Below are 19,857 nucleotides of genomic sequence, written 5' to 3'. Positions count from 1 at the left end.
TCTGCGTACTATTTATTGAAAATAAGGTAGAGAAGGCATCACAATTGCATTTATGAATATGTGCGCATGTGTATGTGGGAGAAAATCTGGGGAAGGCAGTAGATGTGGCTGCATTTTAAGTACATGTGTGAATAGAGGAAAGGGTTGGTGCCTGTATGTGTATTCTGTTCATGGAAGGACAGGGGAAGAGGATATGATGCCAGACTTGTCTGTATCCCCTAATAGGGTAGGTATGACTCCAGTGGCTTCAGCCAGACCAATAAAATGCAGTGTCTGGTGTATCATTGCATGGTGCCTTTAGTGGCAAACAGATTGCACCCCAATCCCTTAGAAAGCATGAAGCACATTTGTCTCCTACCTTTGTTCAATATAAGTGCATTAATGGTTCAAAATTACTCTAGAACAGGGGTCTTCAAACTTGGCCCTTTTATGACTTGTGGACTTCAACTCCCAGAATTCTTCAGCCAGCGTGCCTGGCTGAGGAATTTTGGGAGTTGAAGTCCACAAGTCATAAAAGGGCCAGGTTTGAAGACCCCTGCTCTAGAAGCCAGTATAAGCAGTTCTTAGAATTCCTCATGATGTCAATGTTGATATGTATATATACCAAGTATATATACTTGGTAATATATCTGTTAGGAGATTATGTATTATTAAAAAGAATCTAATCTGACTAATTTCTCCCTGGATAAAAACGTCTCATTTAATAACTGTAGAGCCAAAAAATAGCGACACAGAAGATGATTCCAGATCCAATGCCAAGTCAACCAAATCAGAGAAAAAGAAGAGTGCGGCGTCAATGTTTCAGACTGGAGGAGAAGGCCTCAAGGAGAAGAAAACTAAAAAGAAGGGTAGGTGCAGCATTTGTTGATAGAAATACCGGAAGAAGATACATCCACTTATTCACGTGAACTCACACTCGGAATGCTTGGTACTGATGTGCTATAAGTGAGAACTGTGAACCATCATGCTCCTATTTCTGCGATTCTGAAAAATCCCCACTAGATGGTCAGGGACTTCTTGTCACTTGCTGAAACTAAAATCAGTATCCAAACCTTGTTATCTGGTCCATCACAAGCATATTGGAACTCACTTGGTAAAGATGCTTATCACTTGAAAAACAGGCTGAAAGGATATTAGATACAGAAAAGGCTGCATCCCCAGATCAATGACAAAAACATTTGCTTTTCCATCTGTGGCAGAGTGGGAAAAGGAAATTCTGACATTGCTGACAAAGGATAATCTAGATCAGGGGTAGTCAACCTTGGCTCTTTTATGACTCGTGGACTTCAACTCCCAGAATTCCTGAGCCAGCTTAGCTGGCTCAGGAATTCTGGGAGTTGAAGTCCACGAGTCATAAAAGAGCCAAGGTTGACTACCCCTGATCTAGATGATGCTGTCATCTGTATAACCATCATGTGGTCGCTAAATTCTTTTTTCTACAGTTCCCCCCAAAGCCATGAAAAATGAAAGCGAGGAAGAGGTAGTCCACAAGAATGTCAACTGGAAAGGGAAAACCAAGAAATCCAAAAAGGTAACTCGTGAGAGATTCTTATAGGACGAAGCCAAACTCCTTGGCATATTAAAGCTGAAAATTAGGATTCCTGCCCTATACATTCACATTCTCAGCTTCCCTAATTTATATCTCTAACATTTCTGTTTGATTTTACTTATTATTTATGAATCAATTACAGGTAGTCCTCACTTATTGACTGCCTCCTTCAGCAACTGTTTGAAGTTACAGTGGGGCTGATGTCCTCATGGTCACATGAATGTGATTCAAATGCTGCATGAATTTACAACAGCCACAGCATCCGGCAGTCGTGTGATTGCCTTTTGAGACCTTCACAGCCAGTTTCTGACAAGCAAGGTCAGCACTGAAGCTTGCAGAAAGTCTACAAGTTGCAGTCATGCAATATCTTGCTTAACAACCTGTGGTGGTTTGTTTAACGACCACAGTGGAACTGACATTGTAAGTCCAGAATGGTCCACGAGATTTCATTTTACAATTGCATCGCTTAGCAACAGAAGTGCTAGTTCCAACTGCTGTTGGTAAATGAGGACTACCTGTACACATGAAAGTTGCTTCTTACATATTGGAATCAGCCCTTATACTTCATTACAATGGCAGATAATTTTTTTGAAATAAATGAATAATTAAATAAGAGATGAATCCCAGCCAAAGTACTTTTCAGAAACCAGCTTATGGATGTTATGGGGCCTACTATGTCAGGAAGAATGATCATAGACTAAGACACAGATGGTTGGGATGTGATACATGAAGTATCATCATTGCAATATTCAACACAAGCAATGCAGGAATGCTTAGGATAAGAGATTTTGAGGAGAGGGGGTAAAAAAACCAAATCTTCTTTCTTTTATTGCTGGACCACAGAAAGAAGAAAGACCACCATCTCCAGTCATCGAAGAAGACAATCTGGAGGAATTTGTGCTGCAGCCAGCTCCTCATGGAATGACCATCAAGTGTCGTCTCACTCGAGACAAAAGAGGAATGGATCGTGGTCTCTACCCTACCTATTATCTTCATCTTGATAATGACAAAAAGGTGCGTGATTAAAGGCAGCAGCCTTGCCTTAGTGTGTATGTAAAGATTGCCTTGTGTGTTTATATTTAATATAATATTCACATCTTCTGTCTACCAGACACCAAAGGCAGTGTACAGTAAGAATAGACCCCATTAAAGCTCATGCAACAAAAATAATCCAGATGAGCAGCAAAACCATGTGGTATTAAGATCCCGATGGCACAGAATGTCTTTACTTTAAAGCGAGTGAAGATGTCAAGGTCTTTTCTCTGTCTTTGCAAGAAGAGAACACAGCAAAATGCCAATCTTCTCTCTCTAGGTCTTAGGTAGTGAGATAGGTAGGAAAGCCTCTGATTCTGTTCAGACATTATTACAGCAAGGCTCATAAGAAAGAAGGCTGTCCTTTAGACATGTAAGAATGGATAAATGGGATGCTAAATATATCTCCTCTGAGAGAGATCTAATGTCAGCCTGTTTCAATGGGCCAAAAAAGAAACAGTTTGTTATGAAAATGTAATCAGTGTAGGTATATCATAGGAAAGGGGACAAGAAGATTAATTCTTTTTCCTGCTATAGTCTTAACAAAAGAAAAAGAAAAACCCAGATGTTTTGCATATCAACTGAAGGCTTCTTGGAAGAGAAAATTGAGAGCTTCTGTTGAAAGTAAGGCTCTACATTTAGGCAAGAAAAATCAACTGTACAGGTATAGTATAGGGGGTACCTTGCTCAATAGTAACTGTGAGAGGGATCTCAGAGTCCTAGTGGACAATCACTTAAATATGAACCAGCAATGTGATGCAGCTGCCAAAAAGGCCAACACAGTGCTAGGCTGCATTAACAGAGGGATAGAATCAAGATCACGTGAAGTATTAATACCACTTTACAATGCCTTGGTAAGGCCACACTTGGAATACTGCATCCAGTTTTGGTCACCACGATGTAAAAAAGATGTTGAGACCCTAGAAAGAGTACAGAGAAGAGCAACAAAGATGATTAGGGGACTGGAGGCTAAAACATATAAGGAATGGTTGGTGGAATTGGATATGTCTAGTTTAACGAAGAGAAGGACAAGGGGGGACATGATAGCAGTGTTCCAATATCTCAGGGGCTGCCACAAAGAAGAGGGAGTCAAGCTATTCTCCAAGGCGCCTGAAGGCAGGACAAGAAGCAATGGATGGAAACTGATAAAAGGAGAGAAGCAACCTAGAACTAAGGAGAAACTTCCTGACAGTTAGAACAATTATCCAATGGAACAACCTGCCTCCAGAAGCAGTGAATGCTCCAACATTGGAAGTTTTTAAAAAGAGACTGGACAGCCATTTGTCCGAAATGGTGTAGAGTTTCCTGCCTGAGCAGGGGGTTGGACTCGATGACCTCCAAGGTTCCTTCCAACTTTATTATTATTATTATTATTATTATTATTATTATTATTATTATTATTATTATTATTATTATTATTATTATTATTATTATTATTATTATTATTATTAAATGCAGATAGGAGATTCAAAGGGAGTTTTAATCTACACATCCCTGTAAGAGATATCTAGAACCTAAATTATAAAAATAGAGTTCTAGGAATGTTGTAATATTGAATATACTAATGCAGGAAAGAGTTTGACACCTAACTCAACTTGTTGAAAGCCCCGTTTTAGTTTCGGTCCTCACTGAAAACCGTCGTAGATCATTCGACCAAATACTTCCATTTCGTCTCTCGTTTCGGGTCTCCCTCAAAACGGTCCCCGAGGTCGAAACGGACCCGTTCGGACTAAATATGTCAGTTTGACCTCGTAACAGTTTTGAACGAGGATTTTGCCTGGGCAAGCCCACGGAAGGCAGTTAGTACTGCACCATTGAAAAATGTTGCATAAATTACATTATGTTAATTTCACATATCAATGCTGTGCTTTTTGGATCTCTTTTTTTCATCTAGATCTTCTTGCTGGCTGGTCGAAAACGAAAAAAAAGCAAGACATCTAATTATCTGATTTCCACTGATCCGACTGACTTGAGCCGAGATGGGGAAAACTTCATTGGAAAGCTAAGGTTAGGGTTGCTTCATCAAAGTGATTTTGAGAAATCTAAGGTATTATGCCAGGGAGAATTCCAATCTATTTCCCTGTAAATACTGTACAGTTTGGCAGATTAGGGTGGTTTTTTTTTTTAATATGATACAGAACAGATACAAAGATTGTATACCGTGTTCGTTTTTCCCACACAAAACTTAAGCTCCTATCTTTATTCTATTGTCTTAAACTTTCTTATTCTATTATCTTTCTATTACCATAAGTTTACAACTATTCTATTTGTATTGTTATTTAATCTTTAAATTTCTACATTAATAATAACAGTAACAGTAATTATTTATTTAATTTATTTTATTTATTTAATTGAATTTTTACCCCGCCCTTCTCCTTGCGGACTCAGGGCGGCTGACAGCCTGATAAAAAACAAATACAAAAAATACCCCAATACTATCGTTAAAAAACATAATTAAAATGAAATATTAGATTTGGCCTTTGTAATTTAAAATTGTTTTTAAAACCCCGCTAAAAATTTCCCCTTAGGCCAGTCCTGCTAGTTGAAATAGCCATGTCTTAAGGGCGCAGCGGAAGGAAGGGAGATCCGGGATCACCCGGATCTCTGGGGGTAGTTCGTTCCAGAGGGTGGGAGCTCCCACCGAGAAGGCCCTCCCCCTGGGGGTCGCCAGCCGGCACTATCTGGCTGACGGCACCCTGAGGAGACCCACTCTGTGGGAGCGTACCGGCCGATGGGAGGTAATCTGAGGCAGAAGGTGGTCTCGGAGATATCCAGGTCCGATGCCATTTAACAATAAAATAATAATAACAATTAACAATAACAATAAAATAAAATAAAGTTGGAAGGGACCTTGGAGGTCATCTAGTCCAACTCCCTGCTCAGACAAGAAACCCTATAACATTTCAGACATATAGCTGTCCAGTCTCTTCTTAAAAACTTCCAGTGTTGGAGCATTCACAGCTTCTGGAAGCAGGTTGTTCCACTGATTAATTGTTCTAACTGCCAGGAAGTTTCTCCTTAGTTCTGGGTTGCTTCTCTCTCTGGTCCTTCTCTTCATTAGACTAGACCAGGGGTAGGCAACCTTGGCTCTTTTATGACTCGTGGACTTCAACTCCCAGAGTTCCTGAGCCAGCCATGCTGAAGGGACAGGGAGAGGTTTCCAAGCTGAGCCATGCTGGCTCAGGAATTCTGGGAGTTGAAGTCCACGAGTCATAAAAGAGCCAAGGTTGCCTACCGCTGGACTAGACATACCCAATTCCAGAAACCGTTCCTTATATGTTTTAGCCTCCAGTCCCCTGTTCTTGCTTTTGCACTATGTTTCCTTATCTTAACTATTCAGCTCAGTCTCAGTCTATTTGCACGTGAAACCCCTTTTCACTCTTTTATAGACTTTTATAGACTTGTGAATGGACTTTTCTCTCCCCCACCCCACCCCTCCAGTACTCACCATCCAGTGTTTCTAGCTATGGTTTGTAGAGTATTATAGAATAACAGAGTTGGAAGGGACCATGGAGGTCTTCTAGTCCAACCCCCTGCTAAGGCAGGAACCATATACCATTTCAGACAAATGGTTGTCCAGTATCTTCTTTAAAACTTCCAGTGTTGGAGCATTCACAGCTTCTGGAGGCAGATTGTTCCACTGATTAATTGTTCTGACTGTCAGGAAATTTCTCTTTAGTTCTAGGTTGCTTCTTCTCTCCTTGATTAGTTTCCATCCATCGCTTCTTGTCCTCCACCTGGGCTGCTGCAGGCAGTGGGCTTGGTTTGGTTGCCAGACTCTCTTGGGTTTGCAGATTCTAGTCAGGCTCTTTTCCTTCCCTGTCTCTCTCATCTCTGCCTTTTATTGGTTTTGCAGCTCCAAAATTGAAGTTTTCTCTCACTGTCTCTCACACTACGCTGAGGTGTTCACCTTCGAGATGGAGTTTCTCTTTCCTCAGAGAAAGAATTTCTCACGTTTTTGCTGTCCTCTTGACTCTTTTCTCAACATACCCATGCACCACATGCATTTTCTCTTTTATAGAAAAATTCCCCAATTAAGGAGGGGATGGGGCTGTTTTACCCTCCTTTGCAGGTTGCACCAAAACTTCAGAAGAAAGAAAGTCTTTCTTTCTTTCTTTCTTTCTTTCTTTCTTTCTTTCTTTCTTTCTTTCTTTCTTTCTTTCTTTCTTTCTTTCTTTCTTTAAAAACGAGTGAGGTCCACCACTGAAGTGAAACGTTGTGTCTATTTTTGGGACCTATAAACTCTTGTGAACCTTTTCTTTATGTTAATACTTTTTATACATGTTCTACGTTATGAAATACTGTTCTATGTAATTTTTGCCCCTTTACTTAGTCTTCTGCAAAGTTTGCACCATGTAATGTATGCATTCTTAAGCTATTGTTGTGAGAACCAAACATCACACCCATCTTTCTTACGATACTACCTGCAAGAGAAGGAACATTCACAATACAGTATCTCATTGGCAAGTCAACTCAGGGGACGTTTTAGAATACCAACCGTCTTGCACTCATGGTTTTGAGGGTTTCAATGGACAGATATATGCTGCTTGTGCCATTAAAAACCCTTCTGTGCAGCACAGTGGTGGGATGTACCAATAAAAGCTTTTATTTACTGATGCAGCAATTCTGAGCACAGATAATCAAGCAGATTAAGAACGTAAATTAAAGTGTCTTGAGCCAAGGAGAAACAACTCTCTACTACAAAGCAGATCACATCACAGTTTTTTGCTGGGACAAAGAAATGAATGCCACCCAGTGAATCACTTGTTTAGGGCAAAAAACCTCTCAAAAACATTTCTTCTTCATCACAGACGTTAGAATTGCAGTCATAATTGTATTGCTCTTTCACACCATCCTAAGTTAATTGCCTGAAGGGATCTCAAACTTTACCAAATATTCTACTCAATCCATTACAGATTTAATAAGCAATCTAAGAAGTTTAACACATCTTATCTTTATGGAATTGTCATTTGGAGAGGAAATGTAGATTTCTAACAGTTTTTCACAGCTTCAGAAAAAAGAAAAAGAAAAAGAAAACCCACCTACAGTTCCCAGGAAATTGTATTTGGGGAGCAGTAGTCCAGCCACTTCTGGTCTAGTGCCCTACAGATGTGTTTGGATTCCAAAGTTAAGTATTCCCATGCATAGCCTCAGGCTGTGGAAGCTGTCAAATGTTTAAAAAAGTGATGCTACTTCATAATGAGTATTGCAGGCTCAATATTAATAGTTTTTATCTATACTTTGTGACATTATATATTTAATATAATTTACTCTCAGCAGAACTGAAAATCTGATTTGGTAAATGCTTCTTTAGAGACCCATTTATTTTTTAGCACAGAAATACCTCATCATTTCTTCATTAATAATGCTGTGAATTAAATTCAGTTTCTGTGCGGTCCTAACTCAGATTGGACAATCTGCTTTCCTGCTTCTTCAGTTTCGTTGTTCTTTCATTGCCCCACAGCTGAGACAGCTTAAAGTCACATTTAGCTATTGGCTCACACCCCCTCTGCTCTGGTTGCTGGGCGCTGCTCTCCATGGCCATCATGGCTTGGGCTGCAGGAGTGACAAAACACAAGGCTTCTGGAGAGTGATCTGATTGCACAATATAGTTAGTCAGACAGCTTGACAGGTGGCTAAGCCTGCTGTTCAAAGCACTTATATACTTGCCCCACCCCACCTCACATTAAGGGCAGAATTAGCGGCTGTTTTTCCACTAGCAGGTGACATTTAGTGGGAGGAGAAAGAGAGCCAGAAAACTCATCCATTATTTTCTTCCACTTATCCCAAATTTATATTGACAGCACCAGACATTATTCAGTAGTCTTGCTACTGAAGAAGAGTAGGGCTTGGCCATGGAGGCAACGAATCTTGGTTGTTCGGCTGTGGCCATTGCCAAGCTTACCAAAGTGTAAAGCTCAGACGTTTGTCATGCAGAGCTTGGTCTTATCACTGAGTTACAGCTGTCTCAGTTCAGAACTCAGGATTTCTTAGATCCAAAATGATAATCAAGCTAGTGCATAAACTAACAAACCAGACACATCTTGCTATCAGATTGTAACAGAAATTGTCCCTGGGGGCAGATATGAAACAGTGGTTGGGCAGGTTTTAGCCAGGGAAAAGGAGAGGCATGCATGTCGCAATTTCATAGGCCCAGAGTTTAGAAATACAGCAGATGCCCTGATTGAGTGACCTTTCCATTTCCTCCTTCTATCCCACACTGAAAACCTAATAAGTTTGTTGCAGCCATTTCAGTGTATAATATAAAATGACATTCCAAAGAAATTATATTTGTTCAGACTGAAGAGTAGTGCTGTGCAATTTCTGCCCTTTTTTGTTCCAGGGGTCTGATTTCTGTCTTTTCTTTTAGATCCAATTTAATGGGTACTCGATTCTCGGTGTTTGACAATGGTGTAAATCCAGACAGAGCAAATGCTGACTGGTCCAATGTACGCCAGGAGCTTGCAGCTGTTATTTATGTAAGGAACCATTCTGTGAACTATTTCCCCATTAAACTTCTATTTAATAGGCAGCCACTAGACTAATCCATACCAAGATGGCAGATTGCTTATCAGTACCAAGGAATTTTAAGAATTTTCCATTCACTGCAAAATCACCCCTGACAGCTATATAGCTTGATCCAAATGTCAATAAAAGTATACTATAATATGAAGAAAAGAAGGAATGTCTGTTCTATATGTTGTGGTTGGGAATAATTTAATTTGTAGACATTTTTTTCCCCTAAAGGAATTGTCATCTGCAAAGAAACAATGTAGTTTAATCTAGATTGACAGGGATTGTATTATGTTAGTTAAATTTTATATCTGCATATTTCTTGAACCACCCTTCTAGATCTTAGTCCACTTAAGTATGCCATATAGCCACTTTATTATAATGTAATGGATTCTATCAACCTAACAGTTCAAGACATAAGTATTGGTTGAGAGTTGAGAGTTTTTATCAATAATTCTCCAGGATTTTGAGGCAGGCAGAAATCAAAGGAGAGTCCTAAGTCCTTTGGTCAGAGGAGGTGACCCACAGAAAGACATCTGTCCTATAACATCACCTGTGCTTCTGTAGAGATTGAGCTTCACACCATTCCACAAGCATCTTTTCTGGGGCACCAATGGGGCAGGATTTTCACAGCATTCCCTAGTGGTGAAAGCAGCAACCTCCCAGTGGCAGGGAGTGGGGAAAAGCAGCACCAAAGGATGGGGAGGAGAAGGAGATGAGATAAGGAAGGAGATTGGCAGGAGCAGGTGTGACACATTCCCTTCCTTAAATTCCTTCCTTTTTCTTTTCTTTCATATATGTATTGGGACACTAAATCTTGGGTTTTAGGACTACTGAGACATGTGCAATATAAGACTTTAGGCTAGCAGAAAAATAACTTTAAACTGTTAAGGATCAGCTGAAGTTGATCGTGTTGTGAAGATGTATGACGGTAACTCAGTTATGAACGTTTTGGTATTTCTATTTCAGGAGACAAATGTATTAGGTTTCAAAGGACCTCGAAAAATGACAGTGGTCATTCCTGGAATGAATTCTGATAATGAAAGAGTGCCAATCCGTCCCCGAAATGTAAGTTACGCATAAACCTTCATACAAGATTTCATTACTTCTAAATAATCCCAATGTTTGTAGACATCATGTTGCCATTTCATTGATGTTCTGCTTATCATGGTTAATAAAATAAAATATTGAAATGTGCTGGGAGAACATTTAGTCACAAAGGCATTTTTTGCCATGAAATTTTGTGTCAGCAAAAATATAAAATGCAAAACTTCCTTTTAGAATAGGAAATATAGGGGTGTTTCCAATGCTTTATTTCTAAAACAATCTTCCTGAACTTGGCATCCTCCAGTTGTGTGTGGAATTGCAATTCCCATCATGTTGGAAAGTGTTAAAAGCTGTCTATTAATACATATAGAGAGCACTAAGTTGCAATAAGAAGTTCTGCAACTAAGGATCTCAACCAGCAATATAATATAAATATAAATGGTAAATTGTTTCCATTGACAATACAAGACTGGATCAAATGCTGTATAAGCATTTATTATGTCATCCAGTTTGACATGAAGATATACCTTCAAATCCTTGGTTGGCCATCCTCTTCCAAAGAGCAAACCTCATATTTCAGGTCCTCTGAGGAAGAATGAAGTACATGAGACATCACTATGGATACAATTCTTTCTTCAAAACATTTGCAGCAAAAACATTGATTCTGAAATCTGAAGAAAGAGTCAAAGGTAATTTCCTTGATCTGTGACCTCCAATTCAAAAATTCCTAGTCAATATGCACCAGGTTGTCAAAAGCTAAGGTAAGGATTGCAAGCTTTGATATATAACTTATATGTGAACATTGTCCTTTGCAAGTTCCCTTGGACTCCACTCATGAAACCTGGAGGAACAAGTATGTGCATACTTAGTTTTTTAGTATATTAATATCAAATTTCAGTGCACAACTTTTAAGAGGAGCAAGGCTAAGATGTTACTGTAATTATGCTCAAAAATATTAGAGGACTTCTTGTGATGTACACTATAAGAATCTATTGTATCTACATGTGTTATTTCTTCATGCGAATATAACCAAGTAAATATTGAAGAAGATATGTTTTTGAATTACTTGTGGTAATGCTTTTTCTCACAATTTCCTAGGATAATGATGGGTTACTCATGAGGTGGCAGAATAAGATAATGGACAGCTTAATTGAGTTGCATAACAAAGCCCCAGTATGGAATGATGAAACTCAGTCTTATGTGCTGAACTTCCATGGAAGAGTTACACATGCCTCAGTTAAGAACTTCCAGATTGTGCACAGTGATGACCGTAAGTCTTGTGGGATTGTGGAGTTTTTAAAAATGCTTCTATATTTGTGCTGACGGAAAAGCTATTGCTGCTGCTAGTTAGACCCATGGCTAAGGTAAGAGCATTTCTGCAAATTCAGAGTCAGAGTAGGCATTGTGCTGCATTGTCCATTCAAAAAGGTAGTAGGCAAGAAAACCAAAATGAAATCCTGGACTTGCCTGCTAGAATGGGGCACTGAATTGTGTTGCCCAATGGATGCTTTATGATTGTCAAGGCACCCAAAGTTTGAAAGCACTTTCCCAGAAAATTAAATTAATGGGCTGGAAACATACAATTAGATCTACCATTCTTTTTTTTTTTTAAAAAAAAGTCCATTTTGATATTTCATTTGCTTTTTCTCTCTTCTTTCCTTGATGCAAATTATCTAATCAATACAGCATTTCTCAGGTATCCAAACAGTATGGATGGGAAAAATTAGTTTAATGCTGATGAATTGCTTATAATAGTCTTCCCTCCATCTAATAGGGACATTGGCAGGACCCGCATCATTATTTTGGTGGAGGTGGTTAGCTTCCTACTTGTTCAAGGGAGACATATTGGATCAAAGTTTATACCAGAAGTTGGGATACAACTAGGGAGTAGGGCAGTGTCAGATTTAGACATAAGCAAAACAAGGTAGAGTTTAGGATTTCAAAATTTGCAGGGCCTCACAAACTTTCAGGGTGGTTTTTTGTTTTGTTTTGTTTCAAAAATTCATGTTTAAGTATTGTTTCCAGAATATACAGTACTATTATAATCTGTGAGAGAGATCAAGGCAAACAATAAACATCTAATCAGTATATACTGCACATTCATTTGAAACTAATGTATTTGTCTCTTTAAATGCTATTAGATAATTAGATGTTTCCAGTTTTTTTGTGGCAATCCAATGTCCTGTTTCAGTATACAACTTTATTGAGACTTTCTGGTATAACTTTAGATCTGGTATAACTTTAGATCATGTTTAGGGCCTCACCAAGTCTAAATCTGAGAATGGAGGAGGGAAGAGAATTTCCATGTGTCCCACTTTCCTGTCATAGACAGAACTAAATTAGATATGGTGTAAGAGAAGTGTGGTTAATTTTGTATGTACTTGTCTTCAAGTCAACATTGATTGCTAGTGAATGTCTGGGCTAGGTTTTTCAGAAGTGGTTTGCCTTTGTCGCCTTTAGGTAGAGGGAAAGTGACTGGTCCAAGATCACCCAGTTGTCTTTGCCACTAAGGCAGGACTACAACTCACAGTCTCTCGACTTCTAACCTGGTGCTTTAACCACTACACCAAATTGGTTCTCATGGTTAATTAATATATACAATTTCAAATACTGAAACTGAAGCAATGGATACAGTATTGAAATTAAAATTGACCTAGAAGGAGGGTACATTTATCTCTAGTTCCCCCAACATGGTTCCAATGAAAATCCCACTCCAGTTAATCTCAGGAATCCTATGTAAGTGAAACCAGGTTGTTCGCACATACCCTTGGACTGGATTTGGTCCATTACTGAGAACAAGAATCTAATCAAAATTTGGGGCGGTACTTCCTGAAGAGTGGCTGGACCAGTGGTTGGGTTTTGGTTTTTTTTTGTATTCTGACAGACAAGATTGGGCTCAAAGCCATGATTTGTTTAACCGTGATTTGTTGAGGAAACCATAATTGGCTGGGTCCACAAAATGAACTCAAATCAAAACATTGGGCTCAATAGAATACGTAAACTAATCCACAGCTCTTTGCTGCATCTACAAAGTTAGCTTTAAATGTTGTCTTGATTTATAAAGTGGAATCTTGATTTTCTGGCATGCTCAGAATCATACCAAACTGATACATGCATACAATCTGAGACATATGAGTCATTTGAAACTGCATCTGTATAGGAAGTAGTTGTTTTTAAGATCTAATTGAAAAACAAAGACTGTATATAGTGCATTTCTTTTCCATTTTGTTCCAAATTATTTATTTCCATCACGAAAGTCTAGTCAACATTTAAAGGAATTCAAAGGGATCTCCCATCCAAACAGTCCCTAATCTGTTTAGCTTTAGCAATTTGTCTGTATCAGAGATTATGAACATCTCCACAATCACATAAGGCTTTTCAGATTTATATATGGAGGTGGCCATGTGAAATGCTTTTGGTAACTGTTGAAGAGTACATACAGATTTACTTAGCGAGTTTGGTTTTCGTTTCGTCTAGAACCTTTAATCAAGAGATTGACGAATCCTGTCACCAAGAGTTGGAAAAGAAGTAGTGTCTTGGGAAATTTATTGAGAACACCGGTACTTGGTACCGGTGCCTGGGGGTTCTAAATTTACTATTGTAAAGAAGTTCAGAAACTCCTGGGGGGATACTACTATAACTGGCCCCCCAGGGGTCCCCAGACCATAGGTTGAGAACCACTGCCTTAGGGTAATTTCACTCTGAGTATGTCTCAAGAAATAAAGGGCTGTTCTCTTGAACCTGGTTATGGTGTTTAGAGTGCTTAGTAGAGCAACATCAAAGACATTTGTTAGATATACCTGTTTTGGAGTAAGTATTTTTCATATTGCATTAGACAGTTGCTCAATTTCCAAATGATAATTCAGGATGGCTTCTGTGAAATCTATAATGTATCATGATTCCAGGGACACAAGATGAATTTTGCAATCAGGTCTGAACAAAAAATTCAATTGTCCTCCTGGATAGTACTGTATAGAATACAGTAACAGTCCACTAGAGGGAGCATTATAAGAGGCAGGCTGGAATAATGTTTTGAATGGTTTGAGCCATCCAAAAAGCAAGCATGATTTTCTTTTGCTCACTTGCTTCCATACTGTACCCTCCAACATTTGATCATAAACTCCTACAACTCTAGTAAACATTAAAGAACATGCCAGATGTTTTCTGAAAAGTCAAAAACTTTCAAAATTGGACAAGGTACATCCGGAACCTTAGCATAATTTTAGAATTTACTGGACTTGATTTGTAATCTCTAATTCAAGAAAAGGTCTCTACATTTCCTGGTGGTAAGAAATATTTTGAGGATGGCAAAGTGCCAAAGAATGTTACTGATACATTCTTTGTCAGTCAAAAGCACAGTGACCACATATCCTTTATTATAAAGGACAGTCCTTTATTTCAGAAAGCTGCCCTTCATATTTATTTAACTTTTTTGTGTTGCTCTTGAATTTTTCTTTGTAAATCAAAGTCATTAACATGAACAATTAATTTTTAAAAAATCTTTACGAACTTCTTTCAGATTTTTCCCTTTTTCAGGTTTGTCCTTTATTTCCCCCCCCCCCCAAGAAAATGTGGTCACTATAGTCAAGAGGGATATGTATCCAGAGTTTCAAATCAAGTCGTACATGTTCTGTTGCTGGCCACACTGACTGGACCATTCACAGATTTCTCTGTTGAACTATGGACAGCCCTCAGAGATAACAAGTATGTTATCTCTAATCTCAGGATGAAAAAATGGGAATAAAGCCCCTGGTCCTGCAGAAGCTTTTGACTTTTAACCTCCATTCCATTCTATGAAGGTATAAAACAGAGAAGAGAATCTCATTTAGATTCACGTCTGTCAGGAAAAGTGAAACTGTAATGAAAGTTAATAGGTATTAGTAAATAGAGTACATTACTGTAAAAGAAATTAGGTAAACAAATATAGATAAATTAGCAACTATGTGTGTGGTTTTAAAAAAAGCAAATAAGTGTAAAGTGTCTGGCAAGGTATAAAGATGATCCTATATAACCTACACACACACAGTATATTTATTTATATATTTTTAAATTTTATTGGCTGCCCATTTTACCACCGGGTAATTCTGAGTGAATTATATGTCTACAATCTCCATTATTGTCCAGTTTCAGTCAGGCCTTCCATGACTGATATTCATTGGCAAAAATAGTTCCCAATGGAAATTTTTCTTTCAGTGCAAGTTGAAGACACCAAAGGCCAATCAAGATTGGGTGGGATATATGGAAAAGGTCATAATCCCTATACTTTATCTGCCATGGATTTGATCCAGATAAAGAATCCTATAGCCTATTTACTTTTAAGAAGCTATTAATTCAGATTCTGATTATATGATGGTACTTGATCTTCATTGTGCTCTCCTGGTGAAAGCACGTGGATGATATTGACCACAAGTCTTTTCTATTGATTAATCCTGATATGAATTTATTATGTTGCATTCATATAAATGGGATTTAGGAATTTAAATGTATGTTTTGTGTGGTTAGGAGATTCTAGTTTTTATGTTTATTATGCTTTCTTATTATTTTGGTGCTCAATCCAAGCAATTATTTTGATTTTGAGGACCATAAGGAGGACCAAATATTATCGCAACACATTTCCTTCCACCTTGCATATATAGTGGGGACATAGGCACACTCTGCAATCTACATTCGAACAGTAAACAGCAGCAGCCAAGCAATTTTCAGCCTGTGTGACTTGTCTGCTTGTCACCTGTCCAGCCCAATCAGGAGATGTTACTATCTGGGGGGGGGGGGGTGTAGGATTACAGGATAGAAAGAACCTGCTCAGGGCCCCAGTTATTTTTACAGATTTCTTGCTGCCCTCGCAGCGAACAAAGGGAGTCACAATCAGAACAGGGAATCAGAGAGGCCTTTAGAAGGCCACACAGGTCTGGTGAAAGAGCACATCTTTTGGAGGGGGCACAAACCTGTTTTTATTCTCGGTCTATTTAGCTGGGGAGGGGGAAAGGACTCACTTAGTAATTCTGTTGAAGAGACATCAGCCATTCATTGCCCAGCCGGTGACCAGTCAATTTCTAAACCTTCTGGGTTCTCCTCTGTCTCATTACACACTCATTCCCTTAGCATCTGAATATTTTTGTTTTGCTGCATGTGATCTTCAGGCTCAGTGGTTAAAGACGCTGAGCTTGTCAGCTGGAAAGCTGACATCCCAGGTTTGAGACCCTAACACTGCGCAATGGGATAAGCTCTCGTTCCTTGCCCCACCTAGCAGTTTGAAAGCATGCAAATGTGAGTAGATAAATAGGTACCACTTCAGTAGGAAGTTAATAGTGTTCCATATGCCTTTGGCATATAGCCATACTTGCCACATGACCACAAAAAACATCTTCGGACAATGCTGGCTCCCTTGTCCAAGTCGACCACCGCACCCTAGATGAGCATATATTGGGGACCTATGAACAACGTACCCTAGAATCAGACATGACTGAATAGGAAAACCTTTACCTTTACTGGAAAATGAGACCCAGAGAGCTTTGAAGCGAGTCTTTGATTGCACAGCTGCCCTGCCTAAGCCATAGACATTTCTTTCTTTCTTAAAAAAAACCAATTTATATGGCTATTCATTTCACAAGTGGGATATTGGCAGGCTAATGTAAGATCTGAAACAGCAACAATCCAAAATAATTAAAAACAGTTATATGGCAATCAAATTAAGGGCACCTGAGGCTATCCCTGCCTATTGCCGGCTGGAAAAGTCAAGTATTTAAAGCAAGGATCTTCAAACTTGGCAGCTTTAAGACTTGTGGACTTCAACTCCCAGAATTCCTCAGCCAACATGGCTGGCTGAGGAATTCTGGGAGTTGAAGTTCACAAGTCTTAAAGCTGTCAAGTTTGGAGACCCCTGCTTTAAAGCTTTACAGAAGGTTGACAAGATAAGGGACGTTCAGAATTCATGAGAATTGGGGTGCCATATGGCAGGCATTGCAGCAGAGAAAGCATATTTTTCTATATCCCTCTTGCAAGTTTCTCTTATTATAGCCAGTTTTAATAAAAGTAGGTTTAGCCATCCTGTGGAATTGATCTTGTGATCTGGTCTCTATAGTGAAACTGACATCAATGTTGCAATCCTGATTGTGCTGCATCTCCTCCTCCTCCTTCCTAAAATTCAGTGAATCAGGGAGGGGGTCTGTCTGAGCTGCTTCCAAACATTATCTGGACATTCTTGACTTAAACATTTACTTCAGTTCCTTTTGTGTAGACAGCAGCTCCGGTGTACCTCTGTCAAGATAATCTTTCTTACTCTCGCTCTATTATTCATCTTCTCTATTATGGAGAAGATGAAATAGCTGTGCAATGCTTGTGTATTTGTAATGCTAGAAGATTTCCGTTCAGAAGCATTAGGTTCTGCACTATAAGCCAAATACTGTTTTGAGGGACAATACACGGCAATTGGATTCAGATTACAGTGTCTTGACAATTGTAGCAGATATGTTATAATAATTATCCTACTTTTAAATTGAGTGTCATAGTCCAGAAGCTGAGCAAGGATATTGATGAGGTTGTGTGTGTTGTGGGAGAATGGGAGTTTCATTCAACTCTTTTTATTGCTCTGTGAATTGCTCTTTCTGTTGTATCCTCCCCCTCTCTTGGCAACAGATCACAGATTCAGCTTTATTTCCCCAAATTCTTTTCCCCGTCTTTCAGTGCAACTGATTGCTGTGCAAATTATCTAATGACCGTATTTACCTCATGTCTGTTTGCTGCCAATCTCTTTGTGCTGGAAATAGTATAATTGCAGAATGTACTCAGGTGGCATAAGAGTCTGTGGCCAGGATTCTCCCATGCAGAGGTATCTGTAGGGTGTGTTCAAGAAAAGTGTGAATGCCAATCATGATGTGTGATCACAGCTCTATGACACATATAAAAAAAATCAGGTAGAGATTCAGTTGCACTGTTGCAGCCACCATCTTGACTTTTTTGACCATACACTGCGGACATCCACACTCCCAGGCTGTCTTGTGCCTTTCCTTTTAGAATGAACAATGCTAAAACAGACACACACAAAAAGCGTAGGGGAAAATATCTCCTCGGTCACTTTTATTAACAGTAATCCACCTCCATCCACCTTGGTTCAATTTTGTCCTGGAAAAATTGTCCTGCACAGGACCAAAAGTTTCCATGGTAAACTTTTTACCTGCTCACCTGATAATGTTGTCTTTCTTTCCTGCAGCTGAATACATTGTCTTGCAATTTGGCCGAGTGGCGGATGATGTTTTTACCATGGACTACAATTACCCACTTTGTGCTGTGCAGGCTTTTGCCATTGCCCTCTCAAGCTTTGATGGGAAACTGGCTTGTGAATAGCATACCTACAACGCCATCATGCCAAGGTTTGTACCAGGTCTGGACCTGCCAGGTCAAATTCCCTCTGTTTGGTCTGACAGTGCAAGCACAAATATGCCTAACAATGAAAGCCAAGCAGGGATGATATGAAGGGGAATGAGAGCTTAGTTGGTATTGTTAAACACCACCAAATACTATTGGGGAAAATCTGNTGTGAATAGCATACCTACAACGCCATCATGCCAAGGTTTGTACCAGGTCTGGACCTGCCAGGTCAAATTCCCTCTGTTTGGTCTGACAGTGCAAGCACAAATATGCCTAACAATGAAAGCCAAGCAGGGATGATATGAAGGGGAATGAGAGCTTAGTTGGTATTGTTAAACACCACCAAATACTATTGGGGAAAATCTGGCAGAATTCTGAGTGCATATTAGTGTAGGTGTCATGTTAGCTAGTAATACCATATGCACATATTTGTCTTTATCATCTGCCTGTGAACATTTGAACATTTCACAAAGACTGAAAACATCTTGGTTGTGATACTGTTAAATTACCCACTCTTAAGGGATTTGGAACCAGCTACTCATCTCAGGCTGTCCATGATTTATTGTATACTAGTTTGAATCTCAAGAAGATTTGAGTGTTTAGATAAGTGTTTCTCAATCTCAGCAATTTTAATGTGTGGGCTTTGATGCTGGCTGGGAAATTCTGGAAGTTGAGGTCCACGTATCTTAAAAGTTGCTGACACTGAAAAACACTAGTTTAGGTAATTTGCTGGGCTGGTGAGTGGGTGGATGGTTTTATTTGGTTATTTATAATTGACATGGGAAAAGGAAGTTGTTTTCCTGAAATGATAATGATCAATTGAAAAACAATGGATGGGACAAGCTCTGCTTTATTGTCTTTTCCAAAATCATGGCCTGCCTGCTAGTCACAGGAATCTAGATAAATGTGTAAATTTGTTGGTTTATAAAAATATAAATTACTTATGAGGGAGGAGCAACCAATGGATTAGAGTTAGTTTGCAAAATGGGGTCTGAACACCTTTCCTTAAATACTAATTTAATATAGTAGGAACAATATATATAAATTATGGATACCTCAATGAGTAGGGAGATTTTGGCACTTAGATAAACAGCAATTCTTTTGGAATGGAGCTATTTATAAAGCAGAGTAGAGAGCTGTAATATAATACATTTCCACAAAGATGTATTCTATCTCCGTCTTTTTTCTCCCTGTTGTTCTTTTCTTCTTCATCCCCAGCGTCAATGACGTTTCCTCAGCCAGGGAAGAGACATGCTCACGTCTTCAAATTAGTACTGCTTTTCCAGAACATTCCTGAGCATTACCTTATCATTCTGAAGAAGGTGATTTGAAAAGGTTGCAAATTATCA

The 19,857-nt window shown here is 39.0% G+C and overlaps 1 protein-coding gene across 1 annotated transcript in view; it reads left to right on the top strand.

Moving 5' to 3' along the window:
* Positions 1 to 18,484, top strand: part of TULP1 (TUB like protein 1) — a 36,650-nt gene extending 18,166 nt beyond the window's left edge. Inside the window, exons 9-16 of the mRNA XM_015821942.1 lie at positions 714 to 848; positions 1,443 to 1,531; positions 2,393 to 2,563; positions 4,476 to 4,588; positions 8,952 to 9,060; positions 10,064 to 10,162; positions 11,240 to 11,411; positions 18,351 to 18,484. Coding sequence (XP_015677428.1) covers positions 714 to 848; positions 1,443 to 1,531; positions 2,393 to 2,563; positions 4,476 to 4,588; positions 8,952 to 9,060; positions 10,064 to 10,162; positions 11,240 to 11,411; positions 18,351 to 18,484 — 1,022 coding nt within the window. The remainder of the gene's footprint in view (positions 1 to 713; positions 849 to 1,442; positions 1,532 to 2,392; positions 2,564 to 4,475; positions 4,589 to 8,951; positions 9,061 to 10,063; positions 10,163 to 11,239; positions 11,412 to 18,350) is intronic.
* The last annotated feature ends 1,373 nt before the right edge of the window (positions 18,485 to 19,857 follow it).

The sequence above is a fragment of the Protobothrops mucrosquamatus genome, unplaced genomic scaffold, assembly GCF_001527695.2.
Source record: "Protobothrops mucrosquamatus isolate PMUCROS unplaced genomic scaffold, P.Mucros_1.0 scaffold1432, whole genome shotgun sequence".
Taxonomy (NCBI): Eukaryota; Metazoa; Chordata; class Lepidosauria; order Squamata; family Viperidae; genus Protobothrops; species Protobothrops mucrosquamatus.
Note: the sequence above shows the minus strand (reverse complement) of the source record. Positions and strands in the feature narration are given on the sequence as shown.